We start from the raw sequence: 18,610 nt of genomic DNA, 5'->3' as shown, positions 1-18,610 counted from the left end.
GCTCAAATTGTTCCAGCTGTAGCCATTGGAAGCTCCTTCATGTTGGCTCCTGTGTCCCTTTGACATGCAGCCATCCTTTTGTGTTTTTGAGCACATCTTTACTTTCTGGTGCTACAACTTTAAGGTTTATGATGTGTATGTATTTTGTCCTGGCCCTACAATCAGACATACCTCTAAGGAGCCCAGCACGGGGTATGATTGTTGATGCTGGTGTTGTTTTGTTTTAAATACAGAAGAAGAATTCAAATAGCATAAGGCATAGTTCTTTTTGGTGTTCAAACTTTGTTAGATTTGTGAGGTATCTCTTTCTGGTATTTCGCTTTTACTGGCATGCCTACCACATCTTTTCCGCAGTTATGTAATGAATACCATAGAGCCAAGTTGAATACAGAGGTTGAGAGAGAGCAGTCTGTACACGCTGTTTACCCAAAGGGAGAGATACCTGGAGGCTAAAGCCAGGGGAGCCTGATTGGGATATCAACTTGGATATACTGGAGCTGAGGGGAGGTCAGTGAAATGTGGCCTGGGGTCCAGTATGGAGTGACTGGAGTATGTGGGTGGTCAAGAACTGGTTTGGGACAAATCTTGTCATCATTGGCCTTCCTGTTATAAGTAGTTATGGATACTCAGGGCTAGCTGTCCCTGAGGCTGCAGTAGAACCATGCAGAATGTTGGTGATTGATCACATTTGAAATAGTTGTCCATTTTGTAAACATGCATTTGCATTACTGCTCTGGAGTATAGGGTGTGGATAAAATATATTCTTGTGATATGCTCATAAAATATCTTAACCAAACATGCATTATTGAATTTTTATTAAAATCTCATATAAACTACTTACTGTAGGGGCGCCTGGGTGGCGCAGTCGGTTAAGCGTCCAACTTCAGCCAGGTCACGATCTCGCGGTCCGTGAGTTCGAGCCCCGCGTCGGGCTCTGGGCTGATGGCTCAGAGCCTGGAGCCTGTTTTCGGTTCTGTGTCTCCCTCTCTCTCTGCCCCTCCCCCATTCATGCTCTGTCTCTCTCTGTCCCAAAAATAAATAAACGTTGAAAAAAAAATTAAAAAAAAAAATAAATAAACTACTTACTGTATTATTCTCCGGACAGTGCAGAGATCTTAGAACATCCTAACTTCGTTGATCTCCTTTTGTTGTTTTATGATTGTTGACATGTATTTTAGTTTATCATAGATTTAAAATATGACATCATTTTTGTACAATTTAATATTCATTTGGATTTTTTCACATATTTGCCATTCCCATGCTCTGTAGTTCTTCCTGCATTACTATACTTTCTTCTGGGATCATTTCCCTTCTGTTTGAAGAATTTCTTTAGTATTTACTTTAGTGCAAGTCTGTTACTATTAAATTCACTCAGTTTTTGTTATTTGTAAATGTCTCTATCTTGTCTTTATTTTAAAAGCGAATTTTCATTAAGGTATAACTCACAGAAAAGTGCATAAATTATAAATGATGAATTTTCACAATGTGAATACACTGTGTAATCAGAATACAGGTCAAGGAACAGTACGTTATTAACATCCCAGCAGACCTGTCTGTATACCCTTTCAGTCAGCAACCACCCCAAGAGTCACCACTGTCATGAATTTTAACACCATAAGTTTTGCATATATTTGAACCTATGTGTACAGAATCAACTAGTATTATACAGCCTAATGCGTGAGTTTTTTCTCTGAGCTTTCTGAGATCTATATTGTTGCATATAGTTGTAGTTCATTCACATTTTAGTATCATACCCCCTTGTATTAATATACTATAATTTATCCATGGTTGTTTGATTTTTTGGATCCTACATTTGGATATTGAGCTATTGGAAATTATGGAAAATGCTGTTGTGAACATTATTAAGCAGATCTTTGGGTGAACGAATATAGCATTTGTGTTGAGTATATACCTAAAGGTAGAATTGCTAGTTCATAGTAGTTGGGTATTTTCAGTGTTAATAGGTACTGCCAAAAGTTTTTTTCCAAAATGATTGCATCTCACAAACATTTTGTTTTTTAATTTTATTAAAAGATTGTTTTAATGTTCTTATTTATTTTTGAGAGAGAGAGAGAGAAAGAGCACAAGTGGGGTAGGGGCAGAGAGAGAGGGGGACAGAGGATCTGAAGCGGGCTCTGTGCTGACTTCAGAGAACCCGATGCGGGGCTTGAGCTCATGAATTGTGAGATCATGACCTGAGAGCCAAAGTTGGACACTTAATCGACCAAGCCGCTCACATGCACCTTTAATTTTAATTTTTTATTTAAAAAATGTTTAATGTTTACTTATTTTTGAGAAAGAGAGACAGAACACAAACGGGAGAGGGTCAGATAGAGGGAGACACAGAATCTGAAGCAGGCTTCAGGTTCTGAGCTGTCAGCACAGAGCCCAACACGGGGCTCGAACCCATGAACCATGAGATCATGACTTGAGCAACCAAAGTTGGATGCTTAACTGACTGAGCCACCCAGGCATCCCTAATTTTAATTTTTTAAAAAGTTCTTGTTTTAATTCCAGTTAGTTGACATACAGTGTTATATTAGTTTCAGGTGTACAATATAGTGATTCATCAATTCCATATATTACCCAGTGCTCATCACAAGTGTACTCCTTAATTCCTATCACCTATTTAATGCATACCCCCAAGCACCTGCCCTCTGGAACCATCCATTTGTTCTCTGTAATTAAGTTTGTTTCTTTGTTTATGTGTCTCTGTTTCTCCCTCTTTTTTCCCCCCTTTCCTCATTTGCTTTGTTTCTTAAGTTCCACACATGAGTAAAGTCATATGGTATTTGTCTTTCTCTGATTGGCTTATTTCACTTAGCATAATACTCTCTCCATCCACGTCATTGCAGATGGCAAGATTTCATTCTTTTTTATGGCTGAATAATATTTCGTTGTGTGTTTGTAACACTTTTTCCTTATTCATCAATTGATGGGACACTGGGCTGCTTCCATATCTTGTCTATCGTAAATAATGCTGCTATAAACATAGGGGGTACATGTATCCTTTTCAATTAGTGTTTTTGTAGTAGTAGGGTAGTTCTATATTTACCTTTTTGAGGTGTTTTCCATGGTGGCTGTACCAGTTTGCATTCCCACCAACAGTGCACAATTGTCCCTTTTTCTCTACATCTTCACCAACACCTGTTGTTTCTTGTGTTGTTGATTTTAGCCATTTTCTATGAGGTGACACCTCCTTGTAGTTTTGATTTACATTTCCCTGATGCCACTCCCAAATTTTAAGAATTAAAACCAATCTGGGACATTAGTATGAATTTCATCAGGATTTGATTAGTGTCATGTATATGGAAAGGCTATATCACTAATAATAGCAGGATTTGCTGGTCCATATGTAACTTCTGAAAACTGACTCTCAGATCTTTTTATGCTACTTGGGCTAATGTATTTTTAAAAATTTGGGTCTGTTGTCTTTTTTCCTCATATTTCCCATTCATGGCCCAGTCTAATTGGAAGCCAAATTTCTACCCAGTATACTTCTCTCATATCTTGTATTTTTCAGAGATAAAGATATATATAGAGATAGGTGATGAATAGTGGTAGAATGCCACTGTCAGTCACCACAGGTTGTCTGGTTCTGGGCTTGGCCATATCTTCCTGGATTTTAGTGATAATATCATGTTAGAGGAATCGCCCATCCCACGATTTCATTTATTCATTTCACCAGTGTTTGAGTGCCTTCTAAGTGTACTGTACCAGGTTTAAAGATACAAAGAAGAATGAAGTGCACCCATACCTTCAAGAAGATCATAGGTGCATAAACTAACACTTACAGTACAGTTACAGTAATTCTAAAGTGATAGAGACATGTACAGAAAACCGTGTGAGCCTAAGGGAGAGGGTGACTGTGCTGTTGTGATGTAAGGCAGACTTCATAGAGGAGACCAATTTTCTGGAGGCCTTGAAGGATGAGCAGTGGGATAAAGGGAGGACACTTAGGCAGAAGCAACAACAAGTACAAGGTTTAGAAATGTGGAAGAACTATTCAAAGAACAGTAGTACGTAAATTGTAGAATGGCATTTGTGCTGACACCCACTTCCCCATACCAAAAGCAGACACTGTTTCATCAGTCATTGCATTTTTGCTGCTAAATTTATAAGCAGCTTCAGAGTTCTCAGCTTTGCTTCAGGCAGCCACTACCACTTATTTGGAGTTGGCACGTGAAGTTGAACCTGTTTGTCTTCCTTGCAGTGGGCGTCCGCTGTGCCTGGAGCATGGGATGTGTGGGGGTGTGGTGGAGAATGAGACAGACTAGAAAGGTATGTTGGCTGGGATCAGGTTATGAAGGATGTTTTTGTGCTGCACTGTTGAGTTTGTATGTTAGCCTGTATAGGCAATAGAGAGCCATATAAGGATTTTAAGCAGGAAAATGATGTAAGCAGATTACTCTTTTTGGATAGGTAACGATGGGAGTTTTGTAGAAGATGAATTGAATTGGCTAAAAACAAGGGCAGAGACACCAGCAGACATTTCATACTATCATTAGATCTTAGTAACCTTTAAGTTGCCTAACCAGTTGGGAGTATTTATGGTATGACGGAGGTCTGAACAAGGGCAGACCTCGGGGAGAAAGAGTCCGATTGAGAGCAATCTAGGAAATAGTACAGGATGTGGCCCTTTAGTTTTTTTTTTTTTTGTTTTTGGTTTTTTTAAGTTTATTTATTTTTGAGAGAGCATACAAGCAGGGGAGGGCCAGAGAGAGAGGGAGACCAAGAATCCCAAGCAGATTCCATGCAGTCAACGCAGAACCCCATGTGGGACTCACCAACTGAGAGATCATGACCTGAGCCCAAATCAAGAGTGGGAGGCTTAACCAACTGAGCTACCCAGGCACCCCGGCAGGCCCTTTAGTGTTTGATGTGGGGGTGAGAAAGAGGAAGGAATCTTGGAAGGCTCTCAGACTTCCCACCTGGGTACTTGGCTGTTGGGAAGGCAGGAGAGGCAGCATAGGGTGGGAAGATAATGACTTGTTAGAAACTAAATTGGCCTGGAAAAAATATTTTTCCTGTGGAGTCATATTTATTCCTACCAAGTTCCTTTGCAGATCAACTCTTTAATGTTGCATGGTAACACGGAAGATACAGGAGTAGGCAGTAGAAGGTGTGGTTTTAATTCTCAGCTCTGAAGCTTATATCATAACATGTTTGGGTAAGTGAACATGGGTGGTAGTTATGGCAGTATAACTAAAGGAGCTTGCGTTTGCGAATAGAAGTACTTGAGATACCTCTTTGACAAGGTTTCTGTTGGCTAGTATGGTCTCATACATGATGCCAGGGTGGGAGAGGAGATTCTAAGCGGAATGCACTTATGAAATGCTTATGAAATGCATGAAAACCAGAATTATTCACTTGACAGGAAATACAGGAATGTTTGGAACTGGCACTTGGTAGTCCTTTTTTTATAATTTAGCTTGGGGAGGTTCCCCTCCAAGTCTTCTTTATTCTTGAATAAGGTGATAGTATGCTGTGATCTCAGTGGATTTCTTCTGAAGCCTCATGAAATTTAAGCAATTAATTTTTTTTTTAAAACATGCTTTATTTTTTTTAAAGTTTATTTTGAGAGAGAGAGAGAGGGCGCGCACTTGAGTTGGGGATGGGCAGAGGGAAAGGGAGAGAGGAAGAGAATTCCAAGCAGGTTCCACCTTGTCAGTGAACCATGAGATCATGACCTGACCTGAGATCGAGAGTCGGACACTTTACCAACTGAGTGAGCCACTCAGGCACCCCTAATGCTTGAATTAATATCGGCAGGGAAAATTTTAATCCAAATCCACACTGTTTACAAAAAGAAACACAATTTCCATCATCCCGTCCTCTAACACAGGAGTGTCAGGAATATGGCTTCTGTATTGTCACTCCTGTCTGTTCCCATGGCAAACCTTGCTAATGGCTATGGACACCTTCCACCCTGTACTTGCCCTCACAACTCTTCTGAAGATGGTAAGACTGCCATTACCATCCAGTTTGAATTGGCACAAAAGATTAAACCTTTTTGCTATATAAATTTTGTATACGTAAAATACACAAAGATAATACTTGAGTTTTGGTGGAACATGCTGAAATTATTTTTTAGTGGAAAATACTTGACCTTTAATGATTTTTGTTCAATGAGATGATATAAAGTTTAGTTAATTAAGGTTGCTGAATAGAAAGAAAAATCACACTCTAATAATTAAAACATTTTTAAAACTTTCTTTTTAGAACAAGATCAATTTTGGTCACTCTAGAACAGATTGGGAGGGTGTGGGGTCTGGACCAAACTTACTCCTAGATTGGAGGGTGGCCATGATGATGGTGAAGCCTGCCTTCATGGGTGGACGACAATCAGGGGTGTTCGTTCCACCAGCCAGGCCCCACGAAATCCATTTGCAGGACTTGCTCATCTCATGAGCAAGCAGAGCCAGAAAAGGTAGACAGTGATACAGATAAGAGCCAGTAAGTGGTCTATGCTGGGAAAGTCTGGTAGTTGGTTTGTAGTCACTGATGTGAGGTCCAAGGGCTAGACTATAATCCCTAGGAAAGTGACTGGCAATAATAAGCCAAGGTTTTTTGTTTTTGTTTTTGTTTTTTTAAAGATAAGGGGTTTTATTATGGGATCTAGGATACAAAGTAAAGTGTGGGCCTCAAAAATAAAGCAGAAGCCCATATTTCAGAATTAGGATAAAGTTGAGATTTATGGCAAAGATAACTGACATGAAAGGTCACAGAGCCTGGCTTAGGGCAGAGTCTACAGATAGGAGTTAGAAGTTCTCAAGAAAGGAGAGTCAGGTTTGGAAGGGCCTGTCACATAGACACTGTCTATGAATGAAGAGATGGGTGACATTTTTTCCATAAGTGGTATTAAGATTAGAGGTTTTATTCCTGACCAGGATCAAAGTCAGTTACCTCTAAGAGCAACATCGTGTTACAGAAGCAGACACGTATGCCTTTATGCTTCTACACTTCTTTAAAATAGTAAGATTATGCTTTAAGTTCTACAAAGTGTGATTAAATGTATTGTTCATATTGATTAGTCAAGGGATTCTTTGTCCTATTAAGAGGGCATAAGGCTCACATTAACAGCATATTTTTTTCTCTATCTGCATTTATTGGTCATGATCAGTGAACAAATAAACCAAAGTGATACTTAGAAAGTTTGTTTTTAGTATTTCCCACTAGTGTGGACTCTGTGCTTCACCTTTAGGCATCCATTGCTTCCCAGCCTCTCCCTTACTGAGCCAGGGGAGACCGTAGGACGACTAGTGGGTCAGCAGCCTGGGTAACTGGTCACAGTTCCTTGACCTTCAATGAATCATTTATCTCTAGAGCTTGAGCCTCCTCAGCTGTAAAAATGAAGGTTTTACACTGGCATTTACAATGTGTTTCAACTACATAAAGCGAATGCTTTGGATTAATTTTAAGTATTAATGAGATATTTCATTAAAAATAATTTATTTTCTTGGAGTTTAAAAGAGCATTGCAGGGGTTGGTTTGATGGCATGTATTTCTAGAAATGTTCCGGGTAGTTTGGATGGATGCCTTTGGCTTTAATGCATTTCTGGTAGAGGTGTTCAGAGTAGTTCCACTGGTCATAGCATTTCCCTTGAGGTTGATGTCTTATAAAAGTAGAATATCTAAGTGAAGTTTTCAACCAGAGATGTTCAGTGTAGGGAGATGAAAAATTACAGTAACTAGAATCATTCATAGAGTGCTGCCAGTCTTGGAAGGAGCACTTGAGAGGCAACATAAGACTGCCAAGGGCATGCACTGGCAGTAAAAGGCAACCGTTTACGCTACCCTGAGGAGACAGGGAGGAGAGAGTTGGTGAGAGGGCGAGGACTGAACTCCTTCCTGTGAGTCACATTTCAGAAAAGTTTAATACATTTATGAAAGCTCAGCTGCGTTCTCTTTGGGCCAACACAGTGTGTAGACACACGGGAGACCCCTCGAACTTACAGGCCAAGGCACAGGAGAGGGCCCATTAAATTATACCTAGGGATCTGAGGGACCCAGTGGTCTGTTGACTTACAGTTTTTTGGGTTTGGAAGACAAGAGTCTTTCAGCTTATTTCCTCCTTGGAGAGAAGGTCAAAGACTTAAATGGCTCATATTAAGCTCATATTAAGTGTTTACTATGAGACCTTCAGTCGGCTAAGCAGTTTAGTTGGATTATTACTTTTGATCTTGACAACTCCAGGAGATAGGTACTCTTCTTAGCCTCTGCCTTCTAAATGGGAGACTAAAGTATAGAGGCCTTAAACTTAGCCAGCAGCCCACCTGGGATTCAAGCCCCAAGAGTCTGGCCTGGAGCCCTTGCTCTTAACCACTGTACTCCATTACCTTGTGTTCAGTGGGCGAGTTCTGACTCTGGAACATTCTGCATGGGATTCTCCTGTACACAGGGTAGCCTGGGGTCGGGTTTGAGATGGTGAGAGCATGTAATATTGCTTTGACTTTTTCATGGTCTGTGTATTCATTTCCTGTAAGAAGTCATCGCTAATTTCGTAGCTTAAAACAACACAAAATTAGCTTACAGTTCTGGAGGTCAGAAGTCTGAAAATGGGTCTTGTGTGCTAAAATCAAGGTATTTTCAGGGCTATATTTCTTCTGGAGGCTGCAACGGAGAATCTGGTCCTTGCCTCTTCCAACTTCTAGAGACTTTCCATATTCCTTTGCCTGTGTCCCCCTTCCTGCATTCATATGGCTTCAGTCTTTGCTTCTGTCATCACAGCTCCTTCTTGGACTCTCCTGTCTCTCATAAAGCTCTTTGTTACATTGGTCCTGCCTGGATGGTCCAGCATAATCTCGCCATCTCTAGAGCCTTAACTTAATCACAGCTTCAGAATCACCTTGCCATGTAAAGTAGTAAGTTCTGGGGACTTTACAGTATTTTTATTTATGGGTTGATTATAGAGATTGCCATTTCAGGCAATCTTTATTTATTTTTGAGAGAGAGAGAGGGAGACAGAGCGTGACCGGGGGAGGGTCAGAGAGAGAGGGAGACACAGAATCTGAAGCAGGCTCCAGGCTCTGAGCTGTCAGCACAGAGCTTGACACGGGGCTTGAACCCACAGACCGTGAGATCATGACCTGAGCCGAAATCAGATGCTTAACCAACTGAGCCACCCAGGTGCCCCCAGTTTTGAGTAATACCTAATGACAATTCACTCCCCACCACCTCCTCCTGAGCCACTGCTGAGCTCCAGCTGTTGTTGACCATTTGAGTGTCATCATCCTGGACACCACCACATAAGGAATTGGGGGGAAGCTATGTGTTAGGAACCTCTGCGGAGAGGTATGGAGTGAAAGGTAGTAGCTTTTAAAGATCTATACAAGAAGTATAAAAATGAGTTGAATTTTATAGTATTTTTTCATGTGATTTAGCTACTTTTTTATTTCAAAATCGATAACCTCTTTTACATGGTTGTAATCCTAGTAAGCATTTTGCTCTGTTTTTCTTAGGACTCTATTTTAATGTATTTACATTTCTCATCTTTCCACAGGGTTAATAGTGGTAAGCTTAGCTACCAGTTGCTGAGCTCCTGCAGTAGGCATTGTGCAGAGCCCCTCAAAGCATTTTTTTTCCATTTAATTTTCATGTAAGCCCGTGAGGTAGATACTATTCCTTTTTTTTTTTTTTTTTAAATAGATGAGAAGGTGGAAAACCCTGGAAATATTTTACTTTAAAGTTACATCACAGGGGCACCTGGGTGGCTCAGTTGGTTAAGCATCCAACTCTTGATTTTGGGTCAGGTCATGAACTCAAGGTTTATGGGTCTGAGCCCTGTGTCAGGCTCTACGTTGACAGTGTGAAGCCTGCTTGGGCTTCTTTTTGTCTCCCTCTCTCTCTGTCCTTCCCCCATGCATTCCCTCTCTGTCTTTCAAAAATAAATACACAAATATTTTAAAATTACATCACACTATTAGTAAGTATGGAAGTGAGATTTGAACCTAGGACTGTCCAAGTCTAAAGGCTTGCTCTTGTTATTCTGCCACACTGCCTTCCCAAGGCAGCTAAGAGAAAGGGTAATTATCAACAGGTGTGAAGAAGAAAAGGCTATGGCACTGGGCTTTTGTGGTAGTGGAACATCAGATTTTATTTCATTCTTCCTGACAGCCAGGCCAAGAAGAGGAGCTTGATGAACACACAATCTTTGTTTGGTTAGCAAGTATACCAATTTTCTACCATATCTAAATTCTAAATTCCTGTTAATCTTTCAGTAGCTATACTAGTGAGATTGTATGGCATAGTGGATAATGATTTGATCATTTAACAAATAAAAGATCCTTTATATGACTGTTTCTTGTGTCAAGTGTATAGATCTTTTTTCACTATAAATGTTACTTGGCAAAAAATTTTTGTTGGGGGACATAGGTATAAGCTAATGATTGTACAGTTTCAGTGTCATAACTTTTGACACTGAAACATCTGGTCGTGGATTCTGAGCCTTTAACGGCCATGATGTTTAAGAAACTCAGGTGTGGTTAGGCTGTAGGGATTATTTTATTATTAAACTTTGGTCTAACTGTTCAAAGTTGTACTTTTTCTCTAGTTTTCATATAAAAATTGTCCCAAAAGTGTACCTAATATATTTGTCTCTTACAGAGTATGAGTTCTGGTTTTTTTTTTACGTTTATTTTTATTTATTGAAGTAATTTCTACACCCAACATGGGGCTGAAACTCATGACTCCAGGATCAAAAGTTGCATGCTCTTCTGACTGAACCAGCTAGGTGCCCTCAGGGTATTTGAGTCTTGAACTTAAGCTTGATGTTGATTGGTTTGAATCAAGTCTTTGAGAATGCTGTTCCTGAAAACATGGCTTGTCCAGGGTATCATTCTTCCCTTCTCACCCTGCTCCATTCCCAGTACAATCCATTAGCAAATCCTGTTAATTCTGTTTCTAAATTACATCTTAATTCTCTGCTTCCTGGTCACTGCCACCACCTGGGCTCATTGCTTTTCCCCAACTCCACCCCTGTTTGCCACCCCCCCCTCCTTCATGCTTTCACCTTGACCCTCCACAGAGCAGGACCAACCGGGAAACCCACCTTGAATCAGCTCATGCCCTTGCTTAATCTCCTCCAGTAGCTTCCCATTGTCCTTAAAATCAAATCTAAACTCCTTACACTGTCCTGAAAGGCCTGTGTGATCTACCCCTGCCTGTCTTTCTAAATGCATTTTATGCCCCCCCCCCCCCCCCCCCACCAAACACTTCCAGGGATCTAGAACAGGTTTTTCTGTCAACCCTGTAGTTAGACGCTACCCAACATCATGATCTCTATTTAAATATCTTGTCTGACCGCTGTAAACTGGATCATTTCTGTTATTTTCTCTCTCTCCCTTTTCTGTCCTTAATAGCATTTATTACCAGTTGTAGTTATTTTATTTGTTTCTTTGGGTCTGTGTTCACTGAACGGAAGCCCTATCCCTCCCTCATGCATTCCCTCTCTTTCAAAAAGGGAGCAAGGACTATGTGTGGCTTGGTTGCTGCTATATCATCAGTATTTTAGTACTTAGTAGGTGTTAGCAAATATTTATTCAATGAATGAGGGGGCAGAGGCAAGCTGACAGGAGGACAGGGTTTATCTATTGATACTGATGCTCAGTTTCAGCATGAAAAAAAGAACATACTTTCACAGATGGACCCAAACATTGCCCACATTTGGTCCTATGGGAAAATTTGGAGAATAATTCTGAGAGCTATTTATTTATCATAAAGATTATAGGGGCCCTGTGTCTTTTTGGTGGGCATTGTGTGCCGCCTTCTTATTCAGCTAATTTGAATCATATTCATAACGTGGCTGTGTGACAGACAATTCAGCTGCACACTGAGGTTTCTACTAGCTTACAAGTATTATTCCTCTACATGAACATCTTGAATTTTTTCTGAAACTGTACCTTAATTTCCACCGTGTAGTTGTGTGGTTCATCAAATTTTGTGATTCCACTGAGGTGAGGCCATTTCAGAGAGTGTGCTATGTTAGGCCTAAATCTGAACAGCCAAGACTATGAGTGGTCTTTTTTTTTTTTCTAATGTTTATTTATTTATTTTGATAGGGTATGCATGTGTGTGGGGGCGGGGGACAGGCAGAGAGAGAGAGAGAGAGAGGAAGACAAAGAATCCCAAGCAGGCTCCAAGCTGTCAGCACAGGGCCCGATGCTGGGCTTGATCTCCCAAACCATGAAATAGTGACCTGAGCTGAAATTAAGAGTAGGATGCTTAACCAACTGAGCCACCCAGGCGTGGTCTTCTAAGACCAGAGTGGTCCTCTAAGGTTTGCTCACCAAAATGCTCTTTCTGGTAACATTGAGTAGACTTGTTGAATGGAAGCGTCTGATTACTAACATTTAGGATTTAAAATGTTTGCATTGTATTAGTTGAGGATTTCTTTATGACAGACATTTTACATTAGGGCTGGTTTGTTTCTTAAAGCCATTTTATGTCAGTTTATAGGAAGGTTGATTTTTCCATTTCCTAGGGCATGAAGGAACTTGTCTAGTAAATCTTAAGAGCAGATCAGATATTTCAGAATCAGTTAAAAAGAAGGACCTAAAAAAATTCAGCCTTGATTCTTCCAGCATTATTAAAATGCTCATTCCTTTTGGGAAACAGTGAGCTGAAGTTTTGGCTTGCTATGCATATCATCCCTCTTCTTAGAGTATAAGTACAATGATAATGTTGGAAAATTTTGAAACCTAATGTTTAAGTATCATTTCAGATATTTCCTTTTACTTTACATCATCAGATAGTTAATCTAGCCTTTTAATTAACCTAATAATAATAAAGTTGTTAGAACTTTAATTGTTGAAAGAAAGAATTCACTGCATTTAATAATCTGAAACCTTGGTTAGGCCTACCATCAGCTTAGTTTACTGTACTTGTAGAAAGTGAAGTTATATGATTCTAGGTGTTAGAGGGATTCCTTAGGTTTAGTTTTGGAAAACAGGTGGTTGACCTTTGACAGAGGACTCAAAAGTTGTCAAATGAAAATTTCTTAGTTGCTACTCTAGCAGTTTCCAACTGTTAAATTGAGGAATACATTTTCCCATTTCCCCAGATACAGTATTATAATTGGTAGGTAGCTGGGATAGCACCTCTTCAATCCCCTATCCTAACTCCAGTGGCCACTGCAAGTGGGAATGGAGGACAGGTCATGACAAAGGTCAGGAGCCTTAGAGTCTACTCTTAGCTCTGTCATTTTGTGCAAGTCATTTGACTCCTCAGGCTCAGATTACTCATTGGTAAAATGAATGGATTGGGCAAGATCGTTTCCAAGGTTCCTTTTAGCTCTGCTGTCATGTAATTAGGATTTTTCTGATTCCTGGGTCAGAGTCTGGGCAGGGATTTGGATGGCAGAATAGTGTAGGTGGTCAAGCATTTCGTAGTTAACCACATTTCTGTAGTTGCATGATTTAGTCACTGGGTCATATTGAATAAACAGAAGTGGTTGTGCACTCTCACAAAAATAGGAAATAATTTTCAGTTTTATAATAGAGGTCATTGAAAAAAATCTTATTTCATAGGACTCACAAGTCCTTTTGACATCACTCTGTCATTCTTTGAGTACTTCATTACTTTCTGGTGGAAAAAGATGTTCCAGCTTATCTTGTAATTTCTCTGTCCCATCTGTGGAGTCAGCCAATCCCAAGTCCTGGTTCCTTTGAGGGAGAATGGGCTAGGTGTGCTCTTGCAAAATGGGGTACTATTGCTTCTCCCTCTTTTGGAAGAGAAGCTAAGGAGTATGTTTTTTTTGAAGTTAGATAATACCTCTAATTCCAGTTTACCACCACAGGCTCTTCCTCTCCTTCCCACATGTTAGGATTGTATGCTCCTTCTCCCTCAGTTCATAATTCCCAGCAATATCACTGTATTTATTTGCTCAGTGCTACAACACATACAAAATAGTTTCAAAAATTTTTACCAACTATACTACCAACAACAAACCTTCTACGTAAAATTGTACATTTCTTTGCAATTCTCTTTACCTTAAGAATCTGTCATACTGAAGATGTACTTCCATGTACTTTCAAACAGTTTGTTCTCTGTTATAGTTGTCTTAACACTGTATTTCCCCCTCCTTCCTCCCCTCCCCTCCCCTCCCCTTCCCTTCCCTAGACACTCTAAATGTTTGTTGAGAGGTAGTCTGTGCCTTTCTTTGAGCTGCTCCTGTTCACAATACTTTGCTAGGTTAAGTTAATCACCCTTTCTGTAGGAGTCAAGGATAATTAATCTACCAAAAGCACTGATGTTCTGAGCAGTCATATACACATACATAAAACTGTATAATATATATAAAATTCTATATTATACAGTTTCATGTAACAATATATGAATATATAAATAACAGTTATGTATTTATCAAACCATAGTATATAAAACCTTTATATATATATTTTTTCAATATATGAAGTTGTCAAATTGGTAAAACCTTTATATATTAAACCCATTTGATCTGTATGTTCATGTAATCTTTATTTATTGCTCGTAAATCATTTTTAATTCACAGAACCTGTGGTCACTTATCTTCTGGTCTCAATTTCAGCCAATATTTCACATTAGGATTATTAGGTCATCAGAAATTGTGGGTTTCAGTTTTTTCATTTTAAGAGTCAGGAGGCACATAAAAAACATTATTTTTGTGTGTGTGTGTGTGTGTGTGTGTGTGTGTGTGTGTGTGTGATATCATAAACTCTAAGGTATATAAATTCTCATTAAGCATTAAAGAAAAAACACAGACTGATGGAACAACCACTGTGGGTTAGGGCTAGGTGTGGGGGTCATAGCCTGGAGAGAGGAAGCAGTTAGGGGGAAGGATAATGTTATTGGAGGAAAGGAGGTAGAGATTAATGTATGTTTGAAGTGAGGACAATGAGATTTAAGATGTGTGGACTGGGGAAATTACATTTTTTAGTACCCAATATAAATGTGTAACCTGTTCTTTTTGTTAAAACTACTTAATAAGTAATCTTTAAGATAGGTGTTTTTTATTGAAAAAGTATGTTTTATTCATCCAAAGTGAAAGAAATATATAATTTTACATGTTCCTTGGTGTTCAGTCTCAGTGATGAAGAGAAAATGTTGCTGCAGCCAAATATTGTTCAATTCTAGTTATTGATTAGGTGATCCTCTATTGGAAAAATTACTAAGTTAATTATGTGGTTTTGTCTAATCATTAATCAAAGAAAAACAACCATCATGTATTAAAGAAACTATTAGTTTAAGACATTTATGCTTTCATTGAAATGATCACTGTACCTTTAAACTGGAATATATGTTTGGAAAGAAGCCCAAGAGTCTTTAAAGATTTTTTGAAGGTATTTTAGAGGATTTTAAAAGGTACCTTTTAAATACCTTTAACATATTTTAAGATATTTTTAAAATAAATTAAGATTTTGATAAAAATACTTTTATTTTACTTTCATTAACTTGTATATATGCATATTAAATATGTGTGTGTGTTTTAGATCTTATTATAATTGAATATATTCTTCCCATCTTTCTATTACTTTGTTTTGGTCCTATTTAAACAAATCCCTAAGCAGGACTTTCTACAATGTTTGGTCATTCTAGCATCTTTTATTTGCATAGCTTTTCATAGATATAATGAAGCCATGCCAGAGTAACTGAGATATTTTTATCAGTATGAAAAAGCTAAAATCCTTTGAAAGTAACTTTTTGTATTTTTATTACAGGTAAATTGGGATACTCACATTGTACAGAGACAGAGGTAAGAGAAACACTCAAAAATTTGTTAGTAAAGCAGGTTTGCAGTTCTTTAGACTAACTTAAGTATTGAACTATCACTATGGATTTTTGGCCTTCTGACAAGGATATGTTGAGAGCAGGTGTATATCTTTTACATTTAAGAAGACTAAAATGTGGAGAAAAATCAGTTATATTGTTTCTTTATATATTTTTTTTTTTTTTTTTTTTTTTTTTTTAAATTTTTTTTTTCAACGTTTATTTATTTTTGGGACAGAGAGAGACAGAGCATGAACGGGGGAGGGGCAGAGAGAGAGGGAGACACAGAATCGGAAGCAGGCTCCAGGCTCTGAGCCATCAGCCCAGAGCCCGACGCGGGGCTCGAACTCACGGACCGTGAGATCGTGACCTGGCTGAAGTCGGACGCTTAACCGACTGCGCCACCCAGGCGCCCCTATTTCTTTATATATTTTTAAAAGATTTTATTTTTAAGTAATCTCCACACTCAATGTGGGGCTAAATGCTTCACTGACTAAGCCAGCCAGGCGCCCCACTCCTTGCCCATATTTTTAAAAGTCTAGGGTGTGTTAAAAAGATTAGTTTAATCATGGTTTTAAAATTTTCCCATGTTATTATTTGCAAAATTGAGATACTAAGATTCAGAGCCCTTAATAAGAAATAGTTTAAGTTCAGTTTTTTTCATAATCCAATCTGATGTGTCATAATCATTTAAATGTGTTGGAATCCTCTGGACCTGTCTTGGTGTAGGAAAAAAACAGGGGCTTGGAAACAGTATTCTAGTAAGATTAATAATGAATTAAGTGCTTTGTTATTTGTATAAACAGATTTAGTACTTTTTAATAATTTCGTTCAAAATTCTGACTGTGAATTTTAAGGAATTTCCATGTGATTCCCTGTGTTCCTTGCAGGAATTTCAAGGGTAACACTGAAATATAAGGGTAGCATCCATGAAGTATGTATATGTGGTGTTCTTTTTAGGAACTGTACATCTGAACATTAGGAATCTTGGGTATTTATTAATGGCAATGACTAAGTAAAGGATTTAAGAAGTTATTTTTTTTAATTTGATAACCTGTCTACTGTTGTAGGTTTTAGTAAATTTCAACTGTTATTTTAAGTAAAATGCAAGCTTTCTAAGGGATTGTATTGTATAATAAAGAAGCAAAAATAATTTTTTTTTGCATTCAGAAGTTACTATTTTTTAAAATGTTTATTTTGAGAGAGAGTGTGAGCGGAGGAGGGGCAGAGAAAGAGGGAGAGACAGAATCCCAAGCAGGCTCTGCACCATGAGTAGAGAGCCCAGTTCGGGGCTCAAACTCGCCAACTGTGAGATCATGACCTGAGCTTAAATCAAGAGTCAGACGCTTAACTGACTGACTCAGATGCCCCTATGGTTTATTTTTGTGTCTTCAGCTTTGGGAGTAGAGATCATTTTTTTCCAAATTAGCTCAAAAAATAGGCAAGAACGTAATAAAAAAAATTTTTTTTATTGTGAGAATTTTTGAGTAATACAAAGAAGTGGGGCTTGATTGGAGTCAGAAGATAAAATTTCTCTCTGTGGTTTCTGGTGTGTGTCTTTCTAGGTATGTAATTTTGAGCAGTAATTTTTTTCTCCCAGAACTTTGGCTATCTTATCTGTAAAATGTTAATCATAATTCCTATTAACTTCATGGGTTGTGAAATTTTAAAGAGCAAATATATGTGAAAATGTTATACAAACCCTGAAGACACTATATATGTCAAGATGTCAAAGTCTCATTATTCTGTCTTGTTATGTTGTATTGCCATAAAATCTGAATGGTTATAGCATTTTGTTTAGTACTTGTTTTGTATAGGAACATCACTCATTTTATCTCCATTGTCTCCTAATTAGTAGCACTTATTCTTTGACCTACACCTTGGGTAACCAGAAGCATTGGAATCTAAACAGAACTCTCATTCAGGATTTTTAATAATCATTTAAAGAGGAAAAAAATCACAAGAAGATAAGATCAATCTGATTAATTTAGTTTACAAAATAGACTTGGGGTATTTTCTAGGGGTAACAGTGGTTGCTTCCTCTGGCAAAGAGACTGGAATTGTGGGTGGGGATTTATCAATATTGTTTGAATTTTTTAAAATTAGAATGTCTTGGGGCGCCTGGGTGGCTCAGTCAGTTAAGCGTCTGACTTCAGCTCAGGTCATGATCTCACAGTCTGTGAGTTCAAGCCCCGCATCGGCCTCTGTGCTGCCAGCTCAGAGCCCGGAGCCTGTTTCAGATTCTGTGTCTCCCTCTCTCTGACCCTCCCCTATTCATGCTCTGTCTCTCTCTGTCTCAAAAATAAATAAAGGTTAAAAAATTAAAAAAAAAAAAAAATAAAATAAAATTAGAATGTCTTAACGTATTACTTTATTTATTAAAATCATAAAATGAAGGAACAGTAGAGGCAATGGGAACTGTTTCAAGAAGTTTGGTGGCTTGAGAGAAAGAGGGTACAGCTTAAGTAGGAAGTTTTGTTTTTTAGGAATGATGGTACTTGGGGAGGTGAGGGGTCACGGTGGTAAGGAAGCAGGAGGGAATAGGCTGGAATCCAAGTTAGAGAGTGGATATATGCTGTAACTAGATGTAGGACTACATTTGGCTTGACTAGAATGATGGTTCTCCAAGTGTGGTGGGAGGACTCGGGGGTGGGGGTGTGTGTTCCTGACATCCTTTCAAGATCCAGCTATTTTTGAAGTAATACTAAGACATTACCAGCCCTTTTATTTACTTTGATTCTCTCGAGGATACACTGGTATTTTCTTTGGCCACCTATGACATACCACACCTCAGAAGCAGAGGCAAGATCTAGCCAGCTTTTATTAAGCATGACCTTCAATAGTTTTAGAAAAATGTGAAACAGTA

The 18,610-nt window shown here is 38.6% G+C and overlaps 1 protein-coding gene across 3 annotated transcripts in view; it reads left to right on the top strand.

Annotated features, from left to right (window-relative positions):
• Positions 1 to 18,610, top strand: part of SPIRE1 (spire type actin nucleation factor 1) — a 202,534-nt gene that overhangs the window by 5,937 nt on the left and 177,987 nt on the right. For all 3 annotated transcript variants that reach the window (XM_030336752.1, XM_030336753.1, XM_030336754.1), the window contains exon 2: positions 15,696 to 15,730. In XM_030336752.1, the coding sequence (XP_030192612.1) occupies positions 15,696 to 15,730 (35 nt within the window). The remainder of the gene's footprint in view (positions 1 to 15,695; positions 15,731 to 18,610) is intronic.

This window comes from Lynx canadensis, chromosome D3 (assembly GCF_007474595.2).
Source record: "Lynx canadensis isolate LIC74 chromosome D3, mLynCan4.pri.v2, whole genome shotgun sequence".
In the NCBI taxonomy this organism is placed as follows: domain Eukaryota; kingdom Metazoa; phylum Chordata; class Mammalia; order Carnivora; family Felidae; genus Lynx; species Lynx canadensis.
The sequence above is the reverse complement of the archived record's forward strand: the minus strand, read 5'-3'. Positions and strand labels throughout refer to the sequence as shown.